At 46.2% G+C, this 10,430-nt stretch overlaps 1 protein-coding gene across 1 annotated transcript; it reads right to left on the bottom strand.

Moving 5' to 3' along the window:
• Positions 1-417: 417 nt before the first annotated feature.
• On the bottom strand, positions 418-9,121 carry LOC124675672. The gene is made up of 10 exons (XM_047211745.1): positions 8,933-9,121; positions 3,678-3,870; positions 3,511-3,596; positions 2,566-2,650; positions 1,993-2,071; positions 1,715-1,842; positions 1,523-1,609; positions 1,299-1,411; positions 820-950; positions 418-623 (listed from the first exon to the last, which is right to left on the bottom strand). Exons 1-10 carry the CDS (start codon positions 9,013-9,015, stop codon positions 511-513), a joined length of 1,098 nt encoding a protein of 365 aa, XP_047067701.1. The 5' UTR covers positions 9,016-9,121; the 3' UTR covers positions 418-510.
• Between the last annotated feature and the right edge of the window lie 1,309 nt (positions 9,122-10,430).

Below are 10,430 nucleotides of genomic sequence, written 5' to 3'. Positions count from 1 at the left end.
CTGGTAGAAAAAAAATTAACCCATAGAAACACAAGAGCATATAAGGGACGAGTGGGGAGATGGCCTGAATATAAGCCATTATGTTGTGCAACTTAAGGTTCTCTTAGTCAGCACAACAGTGAGGAGGCTGCGGATGGTGAGTGCACTTGAGGTGATAGTGGGAAGCCGAGAGGTTGACGGTGCGGACAGGGCCTGACGACACTGTATTTTCATAGGGTTCCTGGATCAATTTCACAGCATTTAAAAATAAAATACTCAACGCATTATATAAGAAGTAAAATTTGGGACGCGCAAGTTTTTTGTCCAAAATTTACTTTTCGTTATTCTGTTGCACCGCAAGGGCACGTTTTCTAGTCTCTCAAAAAAATAGTAAAGATCCTATTGTACCCGTCCCCCCTCCCTTTCAAAATCAGCATATGACAAGGCTAATGGTAATTCAAAATTCACAAGTATCTACTGTTTTATGTTCAAACCTCTCGCCTTAATATTAGTACATGCCGCAGCCTCATTCTACCTTGGAAGTGCTGAAATCGGCAACTGATTGTGAAATGATCCATTCGACAGCTCATGTGTCTCTAATGGTCTTTTTTTTGACCTCTCCAGGGATGTTGCTTCCAAAATACCTACATAAGGATAAGAGTTATCATTGCACGGAACAAATAAAGAGCGAACAAATCTTGGTGACCAAAATAGCCAGTTAAAGAATTAGACTATTCTGAATATGAACAAGCAAATGTGGTATTATACGCAAAGTATAGCTCTGAGAGAAACTGTACATTTCAGTAATGGATATAAAATGGACTAGACCACAAAACTCACCAAATCCTAAAATCGCAGAACAAAGCAGAAAGCCCAAAAGGGAGAAATCCATTTTGTACAATATCTCAAGAACAATTATGCAACCTGCTGAAACCATCAAGTGCCTTGGAGAAGAGAAGACCAGATGCAAGCTGCCAGACAGTGAATAACAATAGAGTAAATATCATTATGACAAAGCAAATAGGACCTAAAATAAATAGATGGTTCATCACTTATGTTTAAAAATGCAAATGCCAGAAATAACATGTAACTCAACAGTCATTCAAAAATGAAAAAAAAAACTACATTTATATGATTATTACCCATGAAGACATTCAAGGGATAAAAGCTTCCAGAAAATAATCTGCTCTGTGTCGAGCTAACATGAAGGTAAGAACTAACTATGCAGATAAAATACCATAAGAAACTGATGAAAGAATTTGAGCTATTTAAAAAATCTAATGCAAATTTATCTTTCCTTTTTTCAAGAAGAGTCTTACTTTTCCTCGGCAACATTGTCAACATAGAATATAAGCACCATTCCAAACAATACAGTACTCAAGTATGCCCAGCTTGGAAGTTGTAGTTTGACTATGCTGTCAGATGCTGAACCCTGCAATCAACAAACAACTATTACTACTACTACATATCAAACAAAAAGGGTGAGAAAACATCCAAACGACAGGATGTACTGCATACTAGAGAATAAACAATGTGCACTCACTAGAATTGTATCCCACATTGCAAATGGAAAAAGAAAACATGTAGCAGAAGCAACCGTTATTGCATGAAGCCTTCTTTTAAGCTGATTCTGCAGAGGAATAACGTGATTGATGATAATCGATTCATATAAAGCTTGTAAGCATCAAGTAAAGAAGATAAATAGAAGGGTAGAAGATTAATGTAATTAGAGTACCTTGAGAGAGACTCGCCGAGCTAATACTCTCCTCAAAGCAGACAAAATTCCAGCAGTAATTGGCACAACCATTTCTTTCATTCCAGTAATTTGTGTAGCTTTCTCCGGCGATTCACTTCCAAAGCTATCTGTATGAAGTCAAGGACTTCCAGCACCATTCGCAGGTGTCCAAAATACACAAAGATAATGTCCTACAATTTTGAGCAAGTTTTAACCAGGAAAAACTGTGTACTTATGCAGAGTATGCCATTTCAGGTCAGATTGTTGCAACGGGATACATAGTGGTGAATTTGTTCTTGTAGCCCAACCATTTGATAACAGATAGTATGCTAGCAGCATACCAGCAAGCCCTCCAATCTACAAGTCCAATGAAAACATAGCATGTTTTAGGAAATTCAGCTGAAGATGAGGTAGAAAATTCAACAATTGTTATGCATCCAGTAATTTAACCATAATTGCACAAATGAGATTTCAACTGAAAAAGAAAACACAAGTTCCTCACGCGAATTTTCACACACGCAGACTTGTATGCACAATCATCTGTACACTTATGCTGAAATACCTTTCAACCAAAGCAAGATGGACTAATGATGACAGATTTGCTATTTATTTGTGCTTATCAGCATTCATGCTGAACATACTGGACAGATAATAGTGTCAGTGCTTGTGCATTAAAGTAACCACTCCAAATGAATAACAGTTATTAGTCAGTACACAATCATCTAGGCCAGGGTGCCACCTATATAGAAATCAGTCCAAACAGGGATAATATTCAGATTCTTGGTTAGTTGGTTATGCACAACAACTTATAATCAGCAAAAGTGAATTACATGAAGATATCAACAACTTGCCTTTTTCCATATATTAACCTTCCTTCCATATAAAGCAGCAGAGAGAACTCCAAGAACAGCACCTGCATACTCCGCCAGCAGTGCACTAGATTCAACAAGAGAAAAAAAATGCAGCTTAGTAGGCAGACACTTCTATTAATAATAGTAACTAGGATGTTAAGGCAATGCAGAATAAGTGGAAATGTATTAAATACAGGAGCTAAGTGCAAGCCCGTCCAAATGAAATCATACTAACTGTTGTCCTCAGCTATCCATCCAACATGGCAAGGATAAACATGGATCAACTGTCCTACGCAACCAAAGAGCTTGTCATGCCTAGAAGCTGTATATGACGAAGTGTCACCAATCTCCAGTTAACACATGTGTGCCGGAAGCAACGACAACCGTTGATCAAGCAAGCAATGCTCCAGATTCGTTAAGGATGTATGCACACCATTTGAACTCGACGAACCAATGCTCCAGATTCGTTAAGGATGTATGCACACCATTTGAACTCGACGAACCAACGCTTTACAGCTGGCACCCCGAGTTCAACCACTCAGCTGTTTGTCACCTAGCTCTTTTCCTTTCAATCCGCACACCCTTCGTTGTGAAGAGGCATCTTGAGACTAGGGTTTATTCCCCTCTGCCGCCACTGTTCGTGGTTCGGCTTAGTTGCTTATTGTAATCCTGGAATTCCTCCTAAATTAAGCTATAGAATCATGTGTTAAGGCGGTATTCTCTGAATCTTGTTCTTCTGTTTCGTTGTTACACCTTGAGGTGTGTCAGAGCTAGATCGATTGTCCCCAAGGACATAGATCTAATAAATGCATTTCCTTTTCTTGGCTCAAATATCGTTTGCATGATTGTGTGTAGACAGGGGTTTAAATTAGCACCAGATACTCCTTTTTACATCCTTACATCATACAGCACACATCAATGTGCTAAAAGAATAGTAATACTTACACTAGTGGTCCACCAGCAAGAAGTCCTTTACCCCACAGCACAAAGTATAATGCCAGAATTCCGCCATTGATAACTGTAGGAACTACCTGAAATAAGCCATAATCAATAAAAAGCATGAAACACAGCAGGCAACATAATCTCAAGAAAAAGAACATGTACACACACACCTGTGAGTTGGGCAGAGGCCGACCTTTCCAAGGCTTCTGTACAACTAAAAAGATGACTGAAGCTAGTACAAGGCAACTGAAGATAAAGCCAACTATTGAATCCCCACTACTGGATAGGTAGCTATATAGCAAGTACACAGACCAAATTCTAACGAAGTTTCCCAAAATATGAATTACTTGCAATGGTGTTGACCTGCACAAGAGAAATGAATAATCATTGTTTGGTCAATCAAATATATTATAGATGGTAAGCTAAAGTAAACGTCCAGCGATGCCGTTTTTTCGCCTGTATGGGGTGGTGGTGGTGGGGGTGGGGGGTGGGGAGAGATGTGGTATCCTTCCATCCTCTGCCTCGGCTTGCTCTTGCGCCGCCCTGGCGCGGAACCACCAATCCTCGGCTTATCCTCCTCGACGATCATGGCCAGGAGGGCGACAAGGATCGTCAGATGCTCCTCGTCGCCGATGGCTTCCCTCGCAGCAATGGCGACAGCGACTTCCAAGCCCATCAGAGCGGCGAGTATCTCCTCGTCGTCCGAGTCTATCGCCTTGGCAAACCGCCGAACACCTGGCATGCAAGGTTGACACGGGGTGGGAAGGGAATATGGGTGGTGGTGTGGCAGTGGGGAACAACGGCGGGGATGGGGCGGGGCGGTGGCGCAGGTTGCAGAAAAGTATATGTGGCGGTGGAGGGATTTCTACCGGAGGCAAACGGCAGACGGTGCAGAGGGTGGTTGCGGCGGCGATCTGGGTACGGGTGGCCGTCGCGAGGTGGAAAGGGCGAGATGGGTAGGGTTTTCTACTAGTCTCGCCAACAGTGCGTTATTTCGTCCATCCGGCGGCCCAGCTAACCCCCTATGGGTTGGGTTCGACCTGGGGGCGCAGGATTACTAATTGGACCATGTCGGCGCCAGAACAAAATTGGGAGGACCAACTGGGCACGATTTTTCGCGTTGGCACCCCTCATAGCCCTTTAGGGGGGCCTAAAGGCCCTCCGAGTGGAGATGCTCTAAGGATAGACTCCTCGCCCCGCACCGCTACCAATGGGGAGACTCGGGCAGCCAAACCCTAGCAGCCCCAAGACATCCTCCTCCCTCTCCGTTGCCGGAGGATGCCGGCGAGCGAAGCCCTCACCGTCGGATGGTGTCAACGGGGCCCACGTTTGGATGGCCGTGTGCTGGATCTCGGTGGCGACGCGGCGAAAGCATGCGGTGGCACTGCAGGCTTCTGCCTGCGCGAAAGGTCAAGAAGAAGACAGGACGCTACGTGTGTGGCGCGCGGCGGAGGTTTGGCGCCAAGATCTGGGTCTGCGCAGGCCCATGGCACCTCCTTTGCCCCAACCAAGCCTCTCCCTCCTCCCACCCCTCCAGGCCACCGCTGCAACGTTCCTAGGCTTCCCTCCCCGTGTTGTTGGTCTTCTCCCACAACCTACTCCGTCATCTCCCGTCTACCCCTGCATCAACGATTTTCGGAGGTCCTTGTCATGGGTCGGCGCGAGATCCCTGCGCGGTGACGGCATGCGCTGCCAACGGCGACGCCTGAGGGTGATGTTACCTCCTTGGAGGCATTTTCATGACCCTGACCAGACTTCCTCCTCGAGCACCGGGGGAAACCCTAAGTCCAGCATACTGGACCGGGCAGCGGTGGTGTCTCAACGTTGTTCCCTTTCTTGAAAGCGCTGCTCTGGCTACAGGTGGAGTGCCTGATGCGGCAGTTGGAGTTCGGTGTTGCGTTGCTCTAGCGTAGACTGCTACATAGGGGGCAGGCCTCCGAGGCGCAATGTACGCCGGCGCCGGCACTTACCCGAGAAAGCTACATCAGTTTGAGCCGGACCCTGCCTTTTCACCCGCCAACTCTCTAGGCACATGGTTGCAAGGTGCATTGGCATGGCAGTCCTGGAGCTGCAACCATCCCTGTAGGCGTCTGGCAACAGCAATGATACTGCCGTATTGCTCCAAGTCTCGGCACCTTGCCATTCTTGGCTGGAGGCAAAGCTGGGCCAGGCCTAATGTCGTTGTGGTCTGAAGTTAAGGGCGGTCGTGTCTGTGCATGTGTGTGTTTGTGTGTTCCTCCTCTTTGGAAGTTGTACCCCTGATGTCTTACTGTTCAATGAAATGAGACGCAAATTCTGTTGCGTTTTCTCGACAAAGTAAACTATAACAATGTGGGCACAATAGTTAGGTAATTTAAGCACATAAAATCCGAAAAGGGTGGAAACAATATGTTGAGCCTCTGGTCATCTTTGTTCTAGCTCGTCTCTCTCGAACTAATGAATAATATTTGGTAATTGATAAGAAGAGCACATTATCGGAGATCAAGGAAAATATACTATGGCAATATCAAGGTTCAAGGAAGCAGTAGACATCGCCTAGGAATGCTGCACAGCCAGGGCTGCTGGGTGGGCTGGGAGGATGAATATGAAAGAGGAAAAGTACAAAGTAAAGGAAACAAGAGAGAGGAAGGTTAGGCCCATGATTTTAAAGCCGATCTGGCCCAAGGAGGTTACTACAGTAGGGTTTAGAAGAGCAGCATTAATCAGAAGAGGGGCAATCGTTGCAAAGAACCTCTGTGTAGAGGAGCAGCAGCAACCAGCAGTGCCAGCGACCTCCAGCAAAATTGACAACCCGCCACAACCACGTCTTCCTCTCTCCGTTTCTCACGCCGGCTCTTCCCTCCCACCCCATCATCGATTTCAAGGGAGAGAACGATTCCCCGATGGAGAACCTCACCACCCGCATAATCCACCGCCTATGGCCAAAGTATACGCCTAGCAACACTTGTTTTATCCTTGGCAATATAGAGGGGTAGCAAAACTATTCTATATTTGATATGTGAAGTACATTGCCCCAACAGTGCAAGGAGAGCATGTGTCATGACAATAAGTATCAAAGCTAATGCACTAGCGCCATGACTCCACTATCTCTGAGATGAAGGAGGCTCGCAACTGCAATGGAGGGAGCCCCACATGTCAAGCCACGGCTGCACTGTCTTCTCTGGCAACCTTAACAACAGCTCCGAAAAGCGACACCACTGAGAGTAGCCATGAAACCCTTGGTTCATACACCGACACTACAGTCAGCGTCGCTGGTTTTAGCGTTACTATCCTGATAGGTGATGCCATCGACATGAGCTGTCACGCTTCTGTAACCTGCAGCAGCATCTGTCTCGCAACCTCACTGATCATCCATTGTGTCCTACGACTACTTTCGCCAATTACCAGCTCAAAGACCAGCTGCATGTCTGGCGAGAGGAGGGCTTTAGCAGCTGTTGCACTGGCCTTCAAGGTCCTCTGCAGCAGAGAAGCAATTAACGTCATAGACGGTGCAGCATGGTATGATGTTGACCCCTATTTTTGACATCTGCACCAGAGAGGCAGTCCTTCGTGGCCTGAACCTCTGCAGCTGTGGCTGCCACTTACGGGAGCCCTCCTCCAAGACACCATACCAGGTAATGTGTTCTTTTAATGGTGCAGCAGGCATGCATGCAGAACGTGTGTCTCTAAACACGATGTACACAGTTGTAGCACGTAAACATCAACTGTCAGCCATCGCATGAGCTCCCCAATTCATGTGGCCGTCTGTCCACCTCGGACACCTTCACCATGCTGGCAAGGTAGTTCTCGGAAGGCCACAGAACAGCAAGATAAAATATGTGCCTGCCCCAAGAGAAATACTAGCGACTTTTGGCAGAGAGTGGTTCTTTGGAGCTGGCAGCACTTCAAGTTCCGACGGTAGTGTGCTTCACAATCCAACAGACACGGTACCATCACTCCTGCTGGTGATGACCATCCAGGTGCTGCATGGTCCAAATGTGGCAACTTGAGGACAAGCTGCACACTGGGTTTTGAAACATGGCCCCGCAATGGCTATGAGATCCAGTTATGCGATAAGATATTCAATCCCCGAATTATGTAGCATATCTTTAAATTAGGAAGATATATTTTCTCTTGGGCATTAAGAAAATTGCCGATAAGATTCGCTATATAATTTTTGATTGTTAGGCCTCTATACAAAGACAATACTCTCTGGGCCTATATGTGGTCTCCTTCCCCTTATCATCCCTGCCACTTAGACTTCGGTGCCATCAGGACGCCATTACCCCCCTTGCCGGTCAGGCTACCAATACCTGCCTTAGGGCCTTATCCTATTACCCTTCATGACAATACTTATGCAGCCAGTATGTACCAACCAGTCTATCACCATTTTTAGTGATAATTGCAGTAATCACTACAATATGTTACAAGGACCTAATACCTTATACTACCTCCATCCCAAGGCTAAAGGCTTATTTTTTTTATTTTTTTGAAAAGTCAAACGAAGTAAAGTTTGACCAAACTTTTAGAAGAATCTATGAATAAATATGATATTTTGTAGATACCATATGAAAATATATTTCATTATCTATCTAATGATATTGATTTTGTACTTTTCATGTTAATGATTTTTGATAAAAACTTGGTCAAACTTGACATAGTTTGACTTTCTGAAAAAAATATAGGCCTTAAGCCTGGGGGTGGAGTTAGTATTTTATAATAAGTACTCCGTAAATGTTAGATAGCAAGTAGTACCATATTTATGTTAATCTACTCTTAACTGAATATTCTGTTGTGATATTTGTCATACTTCACCTGAGAAGAAACCTAATGTATGATTATCACTAAAGTAATATTGCCAGAGCTACCTTTTAAAACAGAATAAGCAGTTCCACTTCGCTAAACCGGGATAAGATACATTACAATTTCTTGTTGTCACACTTTTGTTTAAGCAAGTCATCACTTAGTAAGAACAGATAATATCGGTAATGCATAAGTATCAAATTGACAACAATAACAACAAAATGACCATGTTCCCATTCGTAATGGTTAAACTATTCAGTTTATCTAGAATTTAAGTGGATATGATTTAATGTGCCCGATGGTTACTACGAATGACAGGCTCATGATGCATCTGTCTAATGATTCTGGGTATTTGGAGTAAACCTGCGACTCTCACATAACTCCCCGTAACTTATGGAGAAACATAATGAGTTGCGCAGACTCAAGCTAGCAAACGAAGAGGGGAAACTAAATCAATCGGAAATTTACCATTGATTTAGTCACTTCCGAACAAGTATCGCCTCATGAGAGTGGTCACGCTATAAAATCAAAGAGAAGAAAAGTGCATAAACGCAAATCCAGCAGGGAGATCTCGTGCCTTGCCGCAACTGGGCTGAAGTGATTGAGAAACAGGGTAAGGAGTGAAGAAAAAAAGAAACTTCACCTCGCCGTTGGCACGGAGCGAGAGGTTGAAGCAATTCCTCCACCTTCCGCAGTAGAGGAGGCGGACGGCTTCGGCGACATCATCTCGCCGAGCTCAGTTCTTGTACTTGGCTCGACTCGTTGGATCAGGGACGGTTTAGAGATGTGAAGATTGCTAGAGCTCCAAGCGTGACGGCACAGGCAATTCCTATTTGACGCTCAACGCGTCAGTTATCCCACATACGCGTTCCTTTTTGTTTCCTATCGCTGTTTCCGGGCCGGCCCAGTTCACAACGCCGATTCGCTCTTCTTAGACCATCGAATTCGTGTTTACCGGTCGTAAAATAGTTGACACAGAACAGAGTTTATCAGGCTCTGTTCTGCATTCTGTTTTGCAGTTCTGGTCTACGGGTTATGTTCTGCGTCAACAGCTTCCGAACTTGTAAAAACAGAATTTTATTAAAGATTTTACATATGATTAAAGAAAGAGTAAAATGCATGGTTGGTCCATGGACTTGTCAACCTGGCTCACTTTGATCATTGTACATTGAAAATACCTATTCATGGTCATTAAATACCCATCAGTGTTCATCTACGGTCACTCGCTGGTACAATAGTGTATTTGACGACGTGGCAGTGTGTTGACTAGTCTCAGGCTGTGATTTTTGCAGAAAACACCCCTACTAAATCTGTAAGATCAGTCCCCATCTGTCATCCACTCATCTGATTATTTTTTCACTAACTTCTCAATTTTGCTCATCTCTGTCACCTACCACCGCCGCCGACTGGATCCACGCCGCTCGGCCCCAACTCCTGCCCCGTCGCCGCATCCCCCATAGCGAATTCCGGCGGCCACCTGCTCTGACCAGGACGTCGACACCGGACGATCACCTCGCCGCAGCCCTCGGAGATGATGAGCTCGTGCTCGACAACGTTCACGACCCCCTTCTGCTGCAACAGCGTTTGGCGATGCCGTCGTGGGGAGGAAGGGGCACGCGTCGGTGTGCTAATTCGGCGCCACCACGCTAGCACACTGGCCTTGAGCTCCTGCTACATCACGGCCTCGGGCGCGCAGCGGCTGTACTGGCGCGACGCGAACGTGAGGAGGTCGGCAACGTCGTCGGCGAGGTCGCGCTCGGCGACGGGGAGGATGTAGAGCAGCTTCACGAGCAGCTAGCTTGCGGCGACAACACACCGGAGCCGCGCCCCAGCACCTTGCGAGCCCCTGGCTCGTCATGGTCCGTGCGTGGTACTGACGGACGTGCACCATGAGTACATGGCCGACTGGCGCTCAGGCTCCCCCTGCACGCAGTGCTGCGAGCGCAACAGCTCTGCTAGGTGCCGCGGCGTGGCGCCGTCCACCGAGTTGTATGGCAGTTGCCTCAATGCCGAGCCCGCGAACCTCCAGGATGCGTCCAGCCAAGCCAGGGCCGACCCGCTGATGTCTACGGGTGTTTCTATTCTTGTAGACAGTGTTGGGCCTCCAAGAGCAGAGGTTTGTAGAACAGCAACAAATTTCC

This window comes from Lolium rigidum, chromosome 7, assembly GCF_022539505.1.
Source record: "Lolium rigidum isolate FL_2022 chromosome 7, APGP_CSIRO_Lrig_0.1, whole genome shotgun sequence".
In the NCBI taxonomy this organism is placed as follows: Eukaryota; Viridiplantae; Streptophyta; class Magnoliopsida; order Poales; family Poaceae; genus Lolium; species Lolium rigidum.
This window is presented reverse-complemented; position numbering and strand designations above follow the sequence as displayed.

Bases quoted from the DNA above. Each gene is read 5' to 3' on its own strand.
- LOC124675672 (XM_047211745.1), bottom strand. From the start codon at position 9,015: ATGATGTCGCCGAAGCCGTCCGCCTCCTCTACTGCGGAAGGTGGAGGA. The intron at 1,610-1,714 runs GTACTCTAATTA...ATTCCTCTGCAG, and splicing joins CTCGGCGAGTCTCTCTCAAG to AATCAGCTTAAAAGAAGGCT. The intron at 1,412-1,522 runs GTGAGTGCACAT...TGTTGATTGCAG, and splicing joins CAATGTGGGATACAATTCTA to GGTTCAGCATCTGACAGCAT.